The sequence below is a fragment of the Heterodontus francisci genome, chromosome 11 (genome assembly GCF_036365525.1).
Source record: "Heterodontus francisci isolate sHetFra1 chromosome 11, sHetFra1.hap1, whole genome shotgun sequence".
Classification (NCBI taxonomy): Eukaryota; Metazoa; Chordata; class Chondrichthyes; order Heterodontiformes; family Heterodontidae; genus Heterodontus; species Heterodontus francisci.
In genome coordinates this window covers 111,072,748-111,093,897 of record NC_090381.1, presented here as the reverse complement: position 1 = coordinate 111,093,897, position 21,150 = coordinate 111,072,748, and the positions used below count along the sequence as shown (strand labels likewise).

General features: G+C 43.2%; 1 protein-coding gene across 4 annotated transcripts in view; it reads left to right on the top strand.

Annotated features, from left to right (window-relative positions):
• Positions 1–20,895, top strand: part of LOC137375466 (AP-2 complex subunit mu) — a 72,650-nt gene extending 51,755 nt beyond the window's left edge. For all 4 annotated transcript variants that reach the window (XM_068042753.1, XM_068042754.1, XM_068042756.1 and 1 more), the window contains exons 9-11: positions 12,507–12,604; positions 15,908–16,019; positions 19,551–20,895. In XM_068042753.1, coding sequence (XP_067898854.1) covers positions 12,507–12,604; positions 15,908–16,019; positions 19,551–19,685 — 345 coding nt within the window. In that variant the 3' untranslated portion in view covers positions 19,686–20,895. The remainder of the gene's footprint in view (positions 1–12,506; positions 12,605–15,907; positions 16,020–19,550) is intronic.
• The last annotated feature ends 255 nt before the right edge of the window (positions 20,896–21,150 follow it).

Here is a 21,150-nt window from a genome sequence, read left to right as displayed (position 1 = left end):
TTGGTTATGTGGCGAGATTAGAGAAGCTGGGATTGTTCTCCTCCGAGCAAAGAAGGTTATGGGGAGCTTGGCGTTTCTCAAATTGAGGGGTTTTGAAAAAGTAATTGAAAAACTGTTTTCACTAGCAGGAAGGTCCGTAACCAGAGGACACACATTTAAGGTAATTGGCAAAAGAACTGCGGGGGTGGGGGGATGGGAGGTGGGGAAGAGATGAAAATTTTGTTTACGCAGTGAGTTGTGATCTGGAATGCGCTACCTGAAAGAGTGGTGGAAGCAGATTCAATAACTTTCAAAAGGAAATTGAGTAAGTACTTGAAAGGGAAAAGTTTAGAGCTATGCAGAGACTCGTGGTGTGGGACTAAATGTAGCTCTTTCAAAGAGCTGGCACAGGCATGATGGACTAAATGGCCTCCTGCTGTACTGTATGATTCTATGATCTATGACTGAATTCCTTTGCCTTGGAGGTCTGTATTACCAGGGGACTACAATTTGGCATGATCACCTTAAAGAATTCAGATAATCGCTGCAGCTGGTGTGGCAAGCAGTGGCAACCACCAGCTAAAATTGGGATTAAATTTAATGGCATGAAAAATGAAGATGTACAATAGGTGTAATTTAAACAGTTGAGCAGCATACTCACAGTGGTCCATTCTACAGTGGGTGATTAGTGCATTCCTTTGAGGTTAATGACCAGCAGAAGCCCTTCGCCCATTCACTTTATGCCAAAGTAATGATAAAAAGCTAAAGGTAAAATTTTAGCTGTTAAAGGCGAATCAAATGATGCAGATTATAGGCCACTTCACTGTTTCCATAGCAACATCTTTTAGTTAAGTCATCTCGATATTTCCTGACTCTTTTGAGTAGTACATTAATTACTGGTGCACATGTGCCTTAATTTTGCAGTGTGAATGACATGCCCAGTGCAACTCAAGATTTTTAAATTTCTTGCATGGGATGTGGGCATCACTGGCAAGGCCAGCATTTGTTGCCCATCCTTAATTACCCTTGACAGTTGAGTGGCTTACTAGGTCATTTCAGAGGGCAGTTAAGAGTCAACCACATTGCTGGGAGTCTGGAGTCACAGGTAGACCAGACCAGGTAAGGGCATTAGATATTTTTGCTCCATTTGCATTGGCCATCTTCTCCCTCCCATCATCATTTTTGCTACCAATTTCATTTCCTCCCACTCCACTCTTGAAAACATGGATTTCTCAATGGGGTATTGTCCCAGTACATCATCCCAGTGGCCATTTCAGGTCTGAGCGGTAAGTGCTGGCAGGCGGTTTTCTGGGGGTGTACCACAGCTGAGTCTAATCCTGTTCATATCCAGCATCCACAGATGTTCACCGGGCTATTAACTAGGAGCATGAATCATGGCACTGTTGAGGGATTGTGTACCACCCAGTTGAGATCGTCTAGTGCGTGGCTCAGTTTACTTTCTGACTTAACCAGCTGAGCCACTGAGGAAGTCTCAAACAGCATGTACATTTGGAAAGGAAAATGTCTTGGCAGGTGGTTTGGAGGACGTTGTGTTGGGATTAAGTAGAGGCAGTTGAAGCTCGTTTTTTATGCATCATTTGCTGGTCACTTTCACTTGCTCAGAACCTATTGCATTTCTGATTGCCAAATTCTGATGAACGGTCACAGACCTGAAACGTTAACTCTTTCTGTCTCCACAAGTTGCTGCTGGACCTGCTGACTATTTCCAGTGTTTTCTGTTTTTATATTTGATGGTCAGTGTTGGGCGAAACAGCAGGACTAATCTGAAAAAGTATTTTTCTTAAAATCCAGATCCTGCAGTGAGCTGCTTACTACATTTCATTTTCCTCGAGAGCTCCCATTACAGAAAGTTTATACTTCTGTTTTATGGAGCCAGATAGTTTGACACTTGCCAGTTTTTACAACGCTAAGCTCTGTTTGGATTCATCCTCGGATGTGCTGCTTGCATGAAAGTAAAACGTGTCCAGAAGCTCAGTCTTGTGTTTTTGATTAAATATACAACTGGCAACACATGGGTTCTCAAGCCCAATCTGATTTCCTGTTTTAAAAAGTGATAATGCTGGAAATACACAGCAAATCTGCTGGCAGATGTTCGGGTTAGTGTTTTGAGTATAAATCCTTTTGTCAGCATATTCCTGACAAAGGATCTCCATCTAAATCTGCAGTCTGTTTTTCTGTCTGCAGATGCTGGCTGACCTATTGCTCTATTCTCCAAAGCCAGGCCGTGAAGGATACTAATCTTTATACACTTCTGTAAGCTTTTATTTACAGAGCTACATATCTCAAACGTGCACCTCCAAGCACCGCCACCACTGTTTCAGTCTGTTCCTATTTATAGGAGCACAAGTGAACCCAAGTTAATGCCCACCCTCTGCTTGCAATTGAACATGTAATATAGAATTCACACCTATTGCATGTTTACATTTTTTTCAATTTCAGATTTCAAATTTTTTTATCCCATTTCTTCTGATTCATTTTTAGGTTCTTCAAAGTCTAAAGATTGCTGGTTTGTCCTGTTTTTCTCTCCATGTGGGCTGTGTCAGTGTCACCTACCCCCAACATGTCTGTCCAGTTTCAAGTCTTGCAATGCCCTGAATGGTGTCTGAGGCAGGAAGTGGTACCATTTGAGGAGTTGAATAGCTGCTGTTGCATTTCAGTCTGTGCCCTTCTCCCTCCTTGTTTGTCTTCTCTCCCTCCCTTCTCCCAGCCCTCATTGTAGTGGGGGGAACCTGATCTTGTGATCCTCAGAAGTATGGAGCTTGGATGAATGTCATTGTTGGACGGTCACTGCATCTTTTGCTTTTGGTTCAGTTGAGAGCTTCAGCATTTATGTTGCCAAATGTCTTCTGATGCCTTGGGATTTTTTTGATAAAGGCAAGACAGATAGATATAAATATTTTTTTTAAAATGTAGATTATATATATATATTTAAACCAATGAATTGGAAAACCTGGTGCATTATTTCAATTTAGACCATGACCTAAGACGAGGAGACAGGCTCAAAATGGCAAAAAGTAAATCTAGAGCTGATATCAGGAAATGCTTTACACTCATTGATTCGCTAGTGCAGTGGAAAGGTAAGGGAGGTGCTTTATGAAACCGTTGAGCATTGTATTGAGGGAGACTGCAGGTTGTTTCTAGATGGTGAATGGATTGCCTCGCCCATTTGCATCTTGTGATCTGGTCTAAGTACAGTTCATTATTTTGAGCAGTCAGTGATACTCAATTAATCAGCAGCTTGTAGCATTTTTTATCTCGTTGCCAAACAGCTTTACAAAAAAACGCATCAGTGTCTTGTGCTAGTATTCAAATAGTCTGTAGGTTGGGGTTTTAATAACCAGGTTGAATGAGGGACCTATCCTGTATTACTGCCCTTGATCTATTGATACCTACCTGTCCAATAGTTTGCTGGTCTTGCTCCAGAATAGATGAAAGCATCTGCTGAGTATAATCTAGCATTTGTTTAATAGTGTGTTAAGTTGAAGGCAGCACTAATTTCCCAATATAAAAGTGCTCCCCATGACTTGTTTATGCTGCTCATCTATTTAAATTCCACATAGTGTGCCTTGATATATGTTGTAAGCACCAAAGCTACTAAAGGAGGACAACTACAAAATCTATAATGTCTGCCATGACTCAGTTGGTAGCATAATCACCTCTGAGTCAGAAAGTTGTGAGTTCAAATCCTACTTGAGGATTTGAGCCCAAAAATCAAAGCTGACACTTCTGTCAGAAGTGCCATCTTTCAGATAAGACAATAAACCGAAGCCCCATTTGACCCCTGTGGATGTATAGGATCCCATGGTATTATTTCAAAGGAGAATAGGGGAATTATCCCTGATGTCCTGGCCAATGTTTGTCCCTCAAAATCAGCATCGCACAGATTATTTGATCATTATTACATTGCTGTTTTTGGGAGCTTGCAGTGTGAAAATTGGCTGCCACACTTTGCACATCACAACAGTGACTACATTTCAAAAGTACATCATTGGCTGTAAAGTGTTTTGGGATGTCCTGAGGCCGTGAAAGATGCTAGATAAATACAAGTCTTTTTCTAATATCAATCCGGTGCAAGCTTCCTTCCTGCGTTCAATTACAAATAACAAGTGGCCAAATATTTGTGAACAGCTCTGGGAGGAAAAATACCCCTTTTTAGGTTCAATCTTTATTAAATCTTCTGCAATCAAGATGTTTGGATGAAGTTTTTGTTCAGGATCCAAAGACGATGATTACTGTACTGAGCGCTCGGGGCTGTCAGAACAGAGAAAACACAATCCGTTTATCCTGAATAACAGACACACATCCTGGCCAAGCATTACAAGTATTTAAAAGGTCCCAGTGAGAGAGAGTGAAATGTTATTCAATATGTTTGAATTTAAACAAAAGCTCTAGCTTTACTGTAAAGGCTGAGGTTCTTTTTCTCTCGGAAAAAGACTGAGGGTGACCTGATTGAGGTCTATAAATTGAGAGTTTGATAAGGTAGATGTAGAGATGTTTCCACTTGTAGGGGAGTCCAAAACAAGGATTGTAAATATGAGGGGGACAGTTCAGAGCAACCTCTTTACCAGAAGGAGTAGTCAAGGCAACTAGAATAGATGTATGTAAGGGGAAGCTAGATAAGTATATGAAGGACAAAGGAGTAAGTGGTTATGTCGATGGGATACAATGAAGTAGGGTGGGAGGAGGCCTGCGTAACACTGGCATAGACCTGTTGGGCGAATGCACTGTTTGTGTTCACTAAGTTCTATGTAATTCTATTACTAGCACTTTCCTGAGGGTCACAATCCTAATGTCCCATCACTGCAGCTGACGTGAGTCTGGGACTGCTGTTGCTCACAGTGTGCTGCCGTGGAGGGTTGGTATTTACACACTGAAGAGGACACATATAGTTCTTGTTTTAGTGGGTCACTTCCACCTATTATGTGGAAGTGAGGCTAACCGTGCCTCGTTGGCCAGAGGGTGAGAAACTGGGAGCCACACTGCATCCGAGCTTTGTCAGTGTTGCACAGCCAAGCAAGCAGTACCTGGGGGCCTAGAGGTGCTTGGAACAGAGCAGCAAGTCTGCGGAGTGCAGCAGGTGAAGAGAAAGGTTGGCCCCTGGGCTGAAGCAGGAAATTGAGGTTTAAGTGACAATTCTGTTAGTCTCTAACAATACTTGTCACTTAATAGCTCGGTTTCCTGCTTGAGCTGAAGCAGCCACCTTGCTACCAGCTGCATTATTTCATATGCAAACAGTTCTATTTATGAATAGCTGCAATTTCTTAAAATATTTGTTGATTTAATGTTGGCGGATTGGGAGATTGGGCAGCTGTGGAATTAGTGCTGGAGCCAGCTGTTCTGAAACTCTTCCAGTAAGTACCATTATTACTGGTAAAAATATATAAAAGGGGAAAAACATTTTGGACAGAGCAAAGAGCTTCCTCTGCCAGTATAGTTTCCAGTTTGAGAAAGGCTAGTAAGAAAAATTATTACATTTTAATAAGGGCTTCAGATTGGACAGTGCTAAGATGGAGGTGATGAAGCAAGTCTGGTTACATAAAGGAAGCTAAAATCTTGACTGCTGTGCTGTGATAGCTCTGTAGAGAGCCAGCATAGATAATTGGGCCAAATGGCCTCCTTCCGTGCTGTAAATGACTGTGACTGTAAAGAGAGGCTGATGTGTATTTTAGTGTCTTTCACAACTCAAGATATTGTAAAGTTTTTCAAATCCGGTGAATTACTTTTAAAGTATTGTCACTTTGTTTTTTTTTATCCTTTCTTGGGATGTGAGCATGGCTGGCAAGGCCAGCATTTGTTGCCCATCCCCAATTGCCCTTGAGAAGGTGGTGGTGAGCCGTTGCAGTCCATCTGGTATAGGTGCACCCACAGTGCTGTTAGGGAGGGAATTCCAGGATTTTGACCCAGTGACAGTGAAGAACGGTGATGGTTAAGAAGATTTCACCTGACCATCCCTGCAGGGAAATGGTATCTGGCACGATAGCTCGGGTCCAACATGACAGACCCAGTGGCAGCCTCTTGTATTAGTTTCTGGGATTCACACAGGAGTCTCATCTTGACTTGTGCATGAATTGGGCTGGCAGTGAAAAGAGCTGTTCGATATTGTTTTAATACTGGAACCACTTGGAAATTGCTACTGGAAAGCTTGGAGATGTCAAATGTGCCTTGGGTTTTGTTGAAGGACCCATGCATTCCTTGTATACTTGAGGGTATTTGTCCTGAAGTATTGGGACTTGGGAAATTTGGAGACTATATATAACTTCAGTACTTTGCAGTGTCTACATTATGAACTTTTTGTAGCAAGAATGTTGGAAGGATTTTTAATTTATTTTAATTGATTCCACTTATCTCTGATCTGGGTGCCCATGGGGTTGGAGGGGGGAGGTTGTGTCCATGTTGGTAATGGACATCAAACTGAGAAAATGTTTTGAACGTTGTGAAGTATATTCCGTGAAACAATTGCGTTAAAATTCTCCAAGTGACTAGTCCAGACACTGAGTCAAATACCACCAATTATAATAACAATCACCTACATTTTATACAGCACGCTCTTCACCAGAACATTGTCAAACAAATTTGACACCAAGTCACATAAGGAACTGTTGTGCCATATGACTCTCAAGTTGGTCAAAGAGGTAAGTTTTAATGAGCACCTTAAAGAATGAGAGAGGGGGAGAGATTTAATGAGGGAATTCCAGAGCTTAGGGCTGAGACAGTTGAAAGCATGGCTGCTAGTGGAAATGTGCTGATAATTGAGAGAGTGCAAGAGGCCAGAATTGAAGGAGCATAGAGATCTTGGAGGGTTGTAGGGCTGGGGGAGGTTGCAGAGATAGGGAGGCTTGATGCCAAGGGGGGGTTTGGATAAGAGGGGTAGAAAGCATAGATCCATCAAACAAACTCCATGGTAATTTTTATTAAGCTCTGTTGAAATCACATATGCCCACTCCAAATCTGAACTACTACTTTCCCAGCATGTCATAAGAACCTAAGAAATAGGAGCAGGAGTAGGCCATTTGGCCCCTCAAGCCTGCCTTGCCATTTAATATCCTGGCTGATCTGCCCCAGACCTCAACTCCTCTTTCATGCCAGCTCCTCATAGCCCTCAACTCCCCGATATTTCAAAAATCTATCTACCTCTTTAAATACTTTGTGATCTAGCCTCCACAACACACTGGGGTAGAGAATTCCAGACATTCACTACCCTCAGAGAAGAATTTCCTTCGCATCTCAGTTTTAAATGAGTGTCCCCTTATTCTGTAGCTATGTCCACTATTTCAAGTTTCCCCCACTAGTGGAAACATCATCTCAACATCTACCCTGTCAAGCCCCCTCAGAATCTTGTACGTTTCAATAAGATCACGCCTCATTCTTCTAAATGCTAATGAATAAAGGCCTAATCTGTTTAGCTGTTCTTGATAAGTCAACCCTTTATCCCAGGAATCAGCCTAGTGAATCTCTTTTGAACTGTCTTCAAAGCCAGTATATCCTTTCTTAAGTACGAGGACCAAAACTGTACACAGTGCGCCAGGTGTGGCCTCACCAACACGCTGTACAGTTGTAACAAGACCTCCCTATTTTCAAACTCCAAACCCTTAACAATAAAGGCTAAAATTCCATTTGCCTTCTTAATTATTTGCCGCACCTGCAGGCTAAGTTTTTGTGTTACATGCACAAGAACACCCAGATCCCTCTGTGCTGCACTTTTTTGAAATCTATCTCCATTTAAATAATCTGCCTTTTGATTCTTCCAAAGTTTGAAAATGGCCTCACACTTTCCTACATTAAACTCCATCTGCCAAGTTTTTGCCCATTCACTCAACCTATCCATATCTCCTTGCAGATTCCTTATGTCCTCATCACAACATGCGCTGCCGCCTATTTTTGTATAATCAAATTTGGATATATTACACTCTGCCCCTCCAAGTCATTACTATAGATAGTAAATAATTGAGGCCCTAGGACTGATCCTTGTGGCACTCCACTAGTTTTGTCTTTCCAACCTGAAAGAGACCCATTAATCCTGACTCTCTGTCTTCTGTGAGTTAACCAATCCTCAATCCACGCTAATACATTACCCCCAAAACCGGGAGCTCCTATCTTGTGCAATAATCTTTTATGTGGCACCTTATTGAATGCCTTCTGGAAATCCAAATACCTTGCATCTACTGGTTCCCCTTTATCAACTCTGCTTATTTATATCCTCAAAGAACTCGAGCAAATTAGTCAAACATGATTTCCCTTTCACACAACCGTGTTGACTCTGTTTGATTGCGTTGAGCTTTTCTAAATGTCCTGCTATCTCTTCCTTAATAATGAACTCTAGTATTTTCCCAACAACCGATGTTAGGCTGACTGGCCTCTTGTTTCCTGCTTTTTGTCTCCCTTCCTTCTTGAACAGGGGCATCATGTTAGTGGTTTTCCATTCCGCTGGGACCCTCCCAGACTCCAGTGAGTTCTGGAATATTTTGACCAATGCCTCCACTATCTCTGCAGACACTTCCTTTAAAACCCTTGGATGCAGACCATCAGATCCTGGCGACTTGTCTGCCTTTAGTCCCATTGGTTTGTCAAATACTTTGTCCCTCGTCATAGAGACTGTTACAAGATCTTTCCTCCCATTAGCTCCTTGCTTATCTGGTATCTGTGGGATGTTTATTGTGTCCTCCACCGTGAAGACTGGTGCAAATTATTGGTTTAAATTATCTGCTGTTTCCCTGTTCCCCATTATCAATTCTCCAGTCGCATCCTCCAAGGGTCCCATGCTCACTTTAACTACTCTTTTTATATACCTGTAGAAGCTCTTGCTGTTTGTTTTTATATTTCTTGCCAATTTACTTTCATCAATTTTCTCACTCTTTATTAGCTTTTTAGTCATCCGTTGCTGGTTCCTAAAAAAAAATTCTCAATCCTCTGGCGTACCGCTAGTTTTCACTGCTTTGTATGCCTTAGTTTTTGATTGGATACTCTCCTTGACCGCCTTTGTTAACCATGGGTGGTTCATCCTTCTCATCAAGTCCTTTTTGACTGGGATAAATCTTTGAAGTTATAAAATATCTGCCAATGCTCATCCACTGACCTCCTTGAGTCTGTTTTCCCAGCCTGCTTTATACAACTGTCTTCATACCTCTGTAATTACCCTTGTTTAAGTTGAGGGCACTGGTTTGAGAACAGAGTTGCTCACCCTCAAACTGAATTTGAAATTCTACCATGTTGTGATCGCTACCCCCTAGAGGATCCTTAACTTCGATATCTCTTATTAATCCTACCTCATTACACATTACTAGATCTAAAATAGCCTGTTCCTGGGTAGATTCTTCAAAGTAATGCTGTAAGTAACAATCCCTGATGTACTCTACAAATTCGTCTTCCATGTTACCTCTGCCAAATGATTTATCCAGTCAATATGCAGATTAAAATCACCCATGACAATTGTAGCGCCCTTTTTACACGCCTCTGTTATTTCCCGATTTATACTTTGTTCGACAGTGAGGCAATTCTTCGAGGGCTCTCGATGACTCCCACCTGAGACTTCTTCCCCTTGCTATTCCTTATTTCCACCCAAGCTGATTCCACATCACGATCTAGTTAACCTATGTCACTACTCACCACCGCACTGATACCTTCCTTTTGTTAACAAAGCTACCCCACCTCCTTTTCCATTTTGCCTATTTTTCCAGAATGTTGAATACCCTTGAATATTGATTCCCCAGACTTGGTCACCCTTCAACCACGTCTCTGTAATAACTAACAGGTCATATTCATTTATTTCTAATTGTGCCATCAACTCATCTATCTTGTTACAAATGCTGCATGCATTCAATAAAGAGCCTTAAGCTTTGATTTTTTAACCATTATTACTCATTCTGTTTCTAATTTATGCTGTACTCTGCTGCTTATATTTTCTGCCCCTTCCTGTCGTACTTTGATTACCGTTTGCCTCTTCACTACCCTACACCTCTGCACTCTTGTTTTTGATTTTTTAAAACTTCCCTTCAATTGAACCCTTCTCTTTCCACGCCCCCCCCCCCCTCCCCCCCCCCCCCCCCAACCCCCCAACCCCCCAACCCTAGTTTAAAGTTCTATCTACAACCCTAGTTATACGATTCACCAGGACACTGGTCCCTGCATGGTTCAAATGAAGCCTGTCCCAATGGAACAGCTCTCCTTCACCAGTATTGGTGCCAGTGCCCCATGATTCGGAACCCATTTCTCCCACACCCATCTTTGAGCCACGCGTTTACCTCTAATCATATTTGCCCTACTCCAATTTGCACGTGGCTCAGGTAGTAATCTGGAGATTATTACCTTTGAGGTTCTGCTTTTTAATTCAGCCCCGAGCTGCTCATAGACCCTCAGCAGAACCTGTTGCCTAGTCCTACCTATGTCGTTGGTAGCTACGTGGACCACGACAACTGAATCCTTCCCCTCCCACTCCAAGTTCCTCTCCAGCTCAGAGGAGATGTCCTTTACCTTGGCACCAGGTAGGCAACACAGCCTTCGGGACTCCCTGTCTTTACTGCAGAGAACAGCGTCTATTCGCCTATCTATGCTATTCCCTGTTACTTCTACATTTCTTGTTTCTCCCCCCCCCCACTTGAATGGCGCTCTGAACCACGGTGCTGTGGTCAGTTCACTCATTCTCCCTGCAGTCTGTGCCCTCGTCCACACCAGGAGGAAGAACCTTGTACTTATTGGATAAGGGCACTGGCTGAGACTCCTTCAAAGCTAAATTCTGGATCCCCATACCTGCCTCACTCGCTGTCACACCCTCCTATCCCTGACCACGGTCCAAATTTGATGTAATTAATCTAAGGGGTGTGACTGTCTCCTGAAACGGTGTCCAGGTAACTCTCCCCCTCCCTGATGCGTCGCAGTGTCCGCAGCTCGGACTCCAGCTCATCAACTCTGAGCCGAAGTTCCTCGAGCAGCCAACACTTGCTGCAAATGTGGTCACCGTGGATCGCACTGGCGTCCACTAGCACCCACATACTACAGCTGCAACACATCGCCTGCCTAGCCATCTCTTCTATTTAATTAATTAATTTGGATGTTAAATATTTTAAAAGTGAATTTCTTAACTGTACTTTTCAGCTGTAAAAACATCTCTTGATTTAAACCACTTGACCAATCAAAAGAGACACGGAAGAGATGCCCACCAATCACTTAGCTGTTTTTCTGTGACGCCACGCTTCGGCTCTGACACGTAGAAACAGGTAGAAGGGGCTCTCTGCCGCACGTTTTTATCTCCTGCTGCCCTTCTCTCACAGGTCCACGCTCGGTGTGCTGGGCCTCCCTCTCTGTGGCCGGTTTTTATTTCCTGCCGCTTCTGCCCTTCTCACGCAGGTCCGCTCTCCGTGTGCTGGGTCTCCCTCCCTGCCCCACGTTTTTATCTCCCGCTGCCCTTCTCGCACAGGTCCGCTCTCCGTGTCCGAGCTCCAGATTAGCTGGTGCTACTGCATTCTTTCCTGCCCTCATACAATTTCCAGGCCACTAAGACCCAGACTTGACCTTGTACTCACTTGTACCTCCTCTCTCTCAGCTGTGTTGTTCTATAGGACTTAGCCCTTTGTTATGGTCTTTCATTAATACTTGACAATAGGCGGGCTGTATTCCAGTAGGTTTAACAGGAGGTGCAGTGCAAAACGTCCTGTACCTGTCATCAGCCTGCAGTCACGGCCGGTTCCACCTGTCTTTAGTCCATCTAATCTTCAACTCTACAATAAAAGCAAAATGCTAGAAATGCATAGGTCATTCAGTTTCTGTAAGTAGGAAAGGCAGGGTCTGAGGGCTCAGGTTTGTCACTTCACAGAACTGAAGAAACTCTGAAGCTCCAATGAATATTACACAGCTGAAATGTCAGTGACTTTACAGGTACTAACTGGCCTTGTATTTCCAGTGTTTTTGATGTTAAGATCACTTTTTTCCTTTACTAAATTGCAGTTTTGCTTTCCCATTTTTACTACTAAATCGGGTGTCTCAATGAATTACTACTGGTTGCAAATGCAGTCCTGATATGATGGATCCAAGTCTGTACTGAGTGTGGAAAGATCACATTCCCCAACATCTCTGTCCTTGAAACTAAAACAGAAAATGCCAGAAATGCTCAGCAGGCCAGACAGCATCTGTGGAGAGAAAAAGTAAACATTTTGGGTCGATGACCTTTTGTCAAAGTTGGAAGAAGTTAGAGATGTAACTAGTTTTAAGCAAATACGGAGGCAAGAAAGATGGGGGTGGGGGGCACGGGGAGGGAATCAAACGGATGGTCTGTGATGGGTGGAAGGCAGGAGAAATTAAATGATTAATTTGGTGCCGGACAAAAGGACATGGCAACAGGATAAGTAAAGAAACCAAAGATGGGTCTTGAATCGTGACAGATGAAGTTGATATTGAGTTTGAGTATCAAATCGATTCTAGCCAAGGTAGTCCATGACTGGGAATACATAATCATTTCTCCTCACCCACCAACTCACTGGGTTTACTATGCTAAGAAGTTCTGCTCTATCCTGCAGGTGCGTATTCCAACCCCACTCAACACCAGTGGAGTGCAGGTCATCTGCATGAAAGGGAAAGCCAAGTACAAGGCTAGTGAGAATGCAATTGTCTGGAAGTAAGTGATCTTAAACTGTTTTTAAATCTTAAAATATTGCCTTTTTACTTGTCGTGCAGCAGTCATAAAATAGCTTACCAGGAGTTAAAAGGTTTGTATTATAACCAGTGAAAATATCAAGTTTAGGTAGATATAGCATGGATCAGATGTAGACCCAAGCTCTTTCTAAACTTGTCCAGCAGAAGAGCAACTTCTACTGCACCAGTGCAGCATTTTTCAATTTCCTACATTTTGGGGACCTTTTGAATTGTCTACCTGTGCTGAATTGGGAGGCACTTTCGGACTCCGGGTGCATGCCCACTGGGAACTGTACCGAGAATGTTCTCAAGTTCATTTTTACATGGAACCTTGGATAGCCAGCACACCCAGAAACCTTCATTCCATTCTGCATTTGAACTCTGGCTATTGAGGTCAAAGCACACCGCAGCTCCTAGTTCATCCTTAAAATATTTAGAAAGGATTTTATGTAACTGGACTCATGGATATGCTGATGGCCAGCAGATGGATATTCCGTCATGGTTACTTTGTTACAGAATTAATGGAGTCAAGTTAACACTAGATAGTTCTCGTTACAGTTCCTTGTGGACATGTACCTACTGTGCAAAACTGTTCTCAAATTCAGCACAAGTAGGCAATCCAGTCAAAGGCTCTGCTGTGCAGCTCGCCCATGATCTTGGATTGTTTAATACGGATGTGTGTCCACAATGCACTAAAATCCCTCTGAGCACACAATTCACAAAAGTTTTTAAGATTATCGTTGTGACACATAGAGAATAGGTTTGAATCCTTGTGTGCATTGTTTAAAGATGCTTGAAGATCTTTTTAAGTGGACAGGTTGAGCTTCAAGTATAATGAAAGTAATGTTAAATGCAGATTAGTGCTGCTGTTTGAAGCAGAATCTTACACTGTCTACGGACATTTCTGCAGATGAACAGTGACAGTGTTGGATCATATGAAGCAACATTCAGTTTGAAGTCTGGGTATTTGGCAGATGTAGTGATAGCTCTACTGTTTACACTCGAAGTATTCAAAGCAACTACCCCTTGTCCTTTTTAGAATGACGAGCTATATTGCCAAGCCTAATATATTAAGGTAACTTGAATCGTGGGAACAGTATTATGTAGACCATAAGAAATAGGAGCAGAGATGAGCCATTTGGCTTGGTCTGCCATTCGATAGATCGTGGCTGATCTACCTCAGCTACACCTTCCTATACTATCCCCATATCCTGCGATTCCAAAAATCTGTCGATTGCTGACTTGAATATACTCGATGGCAAAGCATCCACAGCCTTCTGGAGTAGAGAATTCTAAAGGTTCACAACCATTTGAGTAAAGAAATTTCTCATCTCAGTTCTAAATGGCTAACCCCTTATTCTAAGATTTATGCGTCCTAGTTCTCGACTTCTGAGCTAGAGGAAACAATATCCCAGCATGTACCCTGTCAAGGCCCTTAAGAATTTTATATTTTTCAATATTCTATGGAATGTAGGGCTAGTCTACACACACTCCTCATAGTACCATCTCCTCATCCCAGGAATCATCCTGGCAAATCTTTGTGCCGCTCAGTGTAAGGCAGTTAGGTCCTTCCAAAACTGTACACAATAATTGATGTGGTCTCATCAAGGCTCTATACAAATGTAGTTAGACTTCTTTACTTTTCTACTCCAATACCTTTACAATAAATGTTAACGGACAATTTGTTTTTCTAGTTGCTTGCTGTACTTGCATGTTAACTGTTTGATTCATGTACAAGGGTTGCCCAGATCCCTCTACATACCAATATTCCCAGTCTCACCACAGCTTATTGAATGCTTTCTGAAAATCTAAATACACTACGTCCACTGGTTCCACCTTATCTGTTATACTAGTTGCATCCTCAAAAAACTTAGATTTGTGAAACCTGATTTTCTTTCTTAAATCCATGCGGGCTCATTTTTTTTTTTATTCATTCATGGGATGTGGGTGTTGCTTGCTCGGCCAGCATTTATTGCCCATCCCTAATTGCCCTAACTGGCTTGCAAGGCCATTTCAGAGGACATGTAAGAGTCAACCACATTGCTATGGGTCTGGAGTCACATGTAGGCCAGACCAGGTAAGGACAGCAGATTTCCTTCCCTAAAGGACGTTAGTGAACCAGATGGGTTTTTACAACAATCGACAATAGTTTCATGGCCATCATTAGACTAGTTAGGTTAATTCCAGATTTATTAATTGAATTCAAATTCCACCTTCTGCTGTGGTGGGATTCGAACCCATGTCCCCAGAGCAATACCCTGGGTCTCTGGGTTACTGCTCCAGTGACAATACCACTAAACAACTGCCTCCCCCCACTGATTTTTTTTTTTGTGCCTTCTAGTCACATCCTTAAGATTCTAGCATTTTCACATCCACTGATGTCAGGTTAAGTGGCCTATCCTGCCCCTCCCCCCTCTCCCCATGCCCCTCACATAGCAGGGTTACTTTTGCTACCTTCCAATCCATGAACTACTCTAGAAGCCAGGGCATTATAGAGTCATAGTCGTACAGCATAGAAACAGGCCCGTCAGCCCACCGCGTCCATGCCGACCATAATGCCTATCTATACTAATCCCATCTGCCTGCATTAATTCCATATCCCTCTATGCCTTGCTCATTCAAGTACCTGCCTCTTAAATGTTGCTACTGTTCCTGCCTCCGCCACCACCTCAGGCAGCTCATTCCAGATAACCACTATTCTTTGTGTGAAAAATGTATCCCTTTGATCCCCTTTAAACCTCCTCCCTCTCACCTTAAATCTATGCCCTCTAGTTTTAGTCACCCCTACCATGGGAAACAGACTCTGGCTATCTACCCTATCTATGCCCCTCATAATTTACATACCTCTATCATGTCCCCTCTCAGCCTCCTTCACTCCAGGGAAAACGGACCCAGCCTATCCAATCTCTCTTTATAACTCAAGCTCTCCAAAAAACCAGGCAACATCCTTGTGAATCTGTTCTGCACCCTCTCTAGCTTAATCACATCTTTCCTGCAGTGCGGCGACCAGAACTGCACACAGTACTTCAAATGCAGCCTAACCAACATTATGTACAACTGTAACGTGACGTCCCAACTCTTGTACTCAATGCCTCAGCTGATGAAGGCGAGCAAATCTGGAATATTCGTACTTTTTGGTGTTCTGGAAGTTAGATGGCTATAGTTCTACATGGTGGCACGCTTTGTAAATTGCCCCGTCATGAGCTGCGGTAGCTCATAAGTTGTGTTATTTGGAAACCAGAAGGTTACCATTTATCAATTCCTCCCCTACTTACACCCCCTGCAGGATAAAACGTATGGCAGGAATGAAGGAATCGCAGATCAGTGCCGAGATAGAGCTTCTACCTACTAATGACAAAAAGAAATGGGCTCGTCCACCCATCTCCATGAACTTTGAGGCAAGTATGATTATAGCCTACAGGGCACTGAAGTAAAAGCAAAATACTGCAGATGCTGAAAATCTGAAACAAAAAGAAAAAGTGCTGGAAATACTCAGCATGCCTGGCAGCATCTGTGGAGAGAAGCAAAGTTAACATTTCAGATCTGTGACCTTTCATCAGAACTGGCAAAGGTTAGAAAAGAATTGGGTTTTAAGCAAATGAAGGGGAAGGGGGTGGGGGAGAGAACAAAGGAGATGGTGTTTGATAGAGCAGAGGGCAGGAGCGGTTAAAATAACAGCTGTCCTGGGACAAAGACTAAGCGTGTGTTGATGCTTGTGGTGATGGACACCGCATTAGTCGAGAGAGCGTGTTAATAGCGGAATATTGATGACTGTATCGGTGTCGTTCTCGGCTCCTGCCCCGAACTGGAAAACTTAATCAACTTTGCTTCCAATTTCTACCCTTCTCTCACCTTTTACATGGTCCATCTCTGACACTTCTCTTCCTCGGCTTCTGTGTCTCCATCTCTGGGGATAGGCTGTCCACTAATATTCATTACAAGCCCACCGACTCCCACAGCTACCTCGACTACACTTCACACCCTATCTCCTGTAAGGACTCCATTCCATGCTCCCAGTTTCTCTGTCTCAGTGTCTGCTCTGATGATGCAACCTTCCAAAACGGCGTCTCTATGTCCTTTTTCCTCAACCGAGGATCCCCCCAGCCCCCCACTGTGCTGACAGGGCCCTCGGCCATGCCTGGCCCATTTCCTGCACCTCTGCCCTCACGCCTTCCCCTCCTAGAACTGCGACAGAGTTCCCCTTGTGCTCACTTTCCAGCCCACCATATCCAGAAGATCGTCTTTTGCCATTTCCGCCACCTCCAGCGTGATGCCACCACCAAGCGCGTCTTCCCCTCCCCTGTCAGCATTCTGTAGGGATCGTTCCCTCCGCGGCACCCTGGTCCACTCCTCCATTACCTCCAACACCTTGTCTCCTTCCCATGCAATCGCAGGAGGTGTATACTGCTTTCCCTTCTACCTCCACTCTCGTCAATATCCAAGGCCCCAGACGCTCCTTACGCGTGAAGCAGCGATTTACTTGTACTTTCAATTTAGTATACAGTATTCGCTGCTCACAATGCGATCTCCTCTAAATGCAGATTGGGTGACCACTTTGCTGAACACCACCTCTCTGCTCAAAAGAATGACCCCAAGCTTCCGGTTTCTTGCCATTTCAACACTTCACCACCCCCCTTCCCCCTGCTCTCATGCCAACATTTCTGTCTTTGGCCTGCTCCAGTGATCAAGGCAAGCTCGAGGAGCAGCACCTGATCTTTCGATTAGGCATTCTACAGCCTTGCGGACTGAATATGGAGTTCAATAACTTTAGAAATAAAAACAAGAAATGCTGGAAATACTCAGCAAGTCTAGCAGCATCTGTGGAGAGAGAAGCAGAGTTAACTTTTCAGGTCAGTGACCCTTCAGAACTTCAGAGCCTGGCAGGCCTTTAAAATTTTTTTTTAACCATGTGCCTGCTTTTCATGTTCATGTTAGAGCTGCTCAGTATTCCGCTATTTACACTGTTTTTCGGCTAATGCTTTGTCTTTCACCACAAGCATTAACGCACGCTTTGCCTTTGTCCCAGGACAGCTTTGTTATTTAATCTCTCCTGCCCTATCAAACCCCTTCCCCTTTGTTCTCTTACCCCACCCCCTCCCCTTCACTTGCTTAAAACCTAATTCTTTTCTAACCGTTGCCAGTTCTGATGAAAGGTCACAGACCTGAAACTTGAACTCTGCTTCTCTCTCCACAGATGCTGCCAGACCTGATGAGTATTTCCAGCACTTTCTGTTTTGGTTGCAGGGCACTAAAGTAATTTTTATTGAATTGTGAATTCTGTAGTACAAATGAATGTTCAATTTATGCTATTTCACTGTAAAGATGCAGCTCCTCACAGTACTCACGTGTTTTATTAACTTAAAATTTTCGCTCTTTTCCTCCTATCCTTAAGATATCAGTTTTCTAATGTGTGTGAAAGCAGAGGCAGCAGGCATCAAGACTTTCTGTGAAGGCAACATAGTTGAGCCCAATCCAGTCCTCAACCACTTGATCTCCCTCTCCCTCCTTCCCTTAAATAATGGAGCGACATTTGCAATTTTCCGATCCAAGGGCACAGTTCTCTAAATCTAGAGAGCTTTGGAAAATTATCACCAATGCACCTGTAAATTCCTCACTTTTTTTAATGGTCTGGGATGGGAATCACCAGGTCCTGGAGATTTTTTAATTCTTTCATGGGATGTGGGTGTTGCTGGCTAGCATTTATTGCACATTCCTAATCACCATTGAGAAGGTGGTGAGCAGCTTTCTTTAAACCACATCAGTCCATGTGGTTTAGGTAGACCCACAGTGCTGTTAGGGAGGGAGTTCCAGGGTTTTGACCCAGTGGCAGTGAAGGAACAGCGATATAGTTCCAAGTCAGGTTGGTGTGTGGCTTGGAGAGGAATTAGCAGGTGCTGGTGTTCCCATGCTTCTGTGACCCTTGTCCTTCTAGGTGGTAGAGGTTGCAGGTTTGGAAAGTGCTGTTGAAGGAACCTTGGTGAGTTGCTGCAGTGCATCTTGTAGATGGTACACACTGCAGCCATTGGTGTTGGAGAATGGTGAAGGTGATGAATGGGGTGTCAATCGAGCAGGCTGCTTTGTCCTGAATGGTGTCAAATTTCTAGCGTGTGGAGCTGCACTCATGCAGGCAAATGGGGAGCCTCCTGACTTGTGCCTTGTAAATGGTGGACAGGCTTGGGGGAGTCAGGAGATGAGTTACTTGCCACAGAAGTCCAAGCTTAATACCCAGCAGAATTCCCAGTATATCTTAAATCATATTTTTCCCATTATATTCTTTTAAATTTGCATTAAATCCACTGTTTCTCTCAAAGCGTAGGTTCTCTTGTACTGCTGGGATTTTGTCCTGTGTCTCCACTTTGAGGAAATGAATTAAAAAAGTACACATTTCAGAGTCTGTCGTTTCCTTATTGCCTATTACAGCTTCATAAGACTAGGAGTAAGCCATTCAGCCCTTGAGCCTGTTCTGCCATTCATTTCAGCCATGACTGATCTTAACACATCTACCTGCCTTGCTTCTGTAACCATTGATACCATTGCCTAACAATCCGTTGAAATTTTCAGTTGATGGCTCTTTTGAGGGAAGAGTGTTCCAGACTCCCTCTACCCTTTGTGTGAAGACATGCCCCTAAATGAGCAAGCTCTAATTTTAAGGTTATGTTGCCTTGTAGACTCCTGCCTGCATCTGTCTTTAATGGGTCCATATTTTCTTTTACCATTCTTTCTCAATATATTCATAAAAACTTTTGCTATTCGCTTTATATTCCTTGTTTTTTTTTTCATATTGCCATTTTCCTGCAAGGTGTTGGTGATTTCTCTCTGCTGTCACAGCAGTCTTATGTAAATGTCTTGCTTTGCTGGCCAAGATAAGCTTTGCTGTTTTTAACTGCTACCAGTTTTATGTATTCAACCTGTCCTGTTACTCTATGCAGGTCCCATTTGCTCCATCTGGACTGAAGGTGCGGTATCTGAAAGTGTTTGAGCCAAAGCTGAACTACAGCGATCACGATGTGATCAAATGGGTCCGGTACATTGGGCGAAGCGGGATCTACGAGACCAGATGCTGAGAGCAGGGCTTATTCATCAGCCCCCCGCGGCACCTACTGAAACACATCGGACACTCTCTCCTTGTTGGTCACTACACCGTGCACTTGACATTGCCCAGGAGATGGCAGTAGCTCCATTTATAAGGTTGTGGCTACACCACCAACAACGGAGACCCAGTTGACACACAATCCTGCTTTTGCCTCACTTCGGTTGATTTTTATTGTACTTCCCCCATTGTCGATGCCCAGCGTTCAAAGCAGTTCCTGTTCCATGTCCTACTTCACATTCACCTCATAAAATGTATTTTCCAACTATGTATGCGTATTGTAGTTTCATAGAACATAGAATGTAACTGGACGTTCCTGGTAGAGATTGAACTGTGTACTGATAGCAATGTTGTAATGAATGTTCTGTGCAATCAAGAGGCACTGCTGGTCCTTCAACCTGTGGTTGCGTTGCCGAAGTGTCTTTTTTTTAATTATTTCTTGTGACCAAAAGGTTGTTATCAAAAGTGTTGTTACTTATCTTTGGTTGATGCGATGGTGAGAGAGTGTCAGTTCACTGACTTTTATTTGTGAAATCACAAGCGACTTTTTGCAGTGACGACCACTGGGCAAGGGGTGTATTCGGCAGATGGCATCATAAATGAGGACATCATGAACGATTAAAATCCGAAGTATTTGGGGAATGGCCCAAGGGTATTTCTATATGAAGTTAGCTGATTTGAGAGGAGCAATATGTACTTTATCCATTCGAAAAATAATAAGCTTCAGACATCTTAACTAATCCCAAGTGTAATGACCAGGACCTTTATTCAGGAAGGACAAAGTGAGCCAGAGTGACACAATTTTTAAAAAAGGGTTGATTCATTGGTGGTCCTTTCCAGTCCATTACATTTTCTCTCTTTTTTTAAATTTGTTACTCTGGTTTTCACTTGTTTGCCCTCTCTTCATGGAACTAGTTGGTGCACATAACTTTACATTACAGCACGAGAGTTGCGTATTCCTCCACAGGTCTGCTGACAGGCCTGAGCTCTTTGTGTGTGTGTGTGATCATGGCGATTTTGGTCAATCTGTGACCTAAACCTGCACCATTTTTAGAGAAGGAAAGTCTTAAAAGGACAAATGTGGAAGACTGTCGCCTGTAAATCCTTTTGCTTGATGGTGTGATCGCTCTTTGGCAACTTTTGTGATCGTCCAGTTAATCTTAATAAACCATACAGAATCAGTACAGATTGTGATTTTTTTTTTTTAAGATGTGAATTTGGGAATTCATTCTATTTTCTAATCTATGCTCTGCAGTTTAAAGTAACCCTCTTGGCCTCATTTTACTTTTCAAAGACCTCCTCAGTACTTTCCTCTTCAGTGCCCTTCAGTCATCTGAACTTCAGGATTATGATGGAGAGATTTTTGTTATATAAGGGTATCAAGGGACATGGAGCAGAAGAGGGAAAATTGAGTTGAGATGCTGATCAGTCATGGTCAG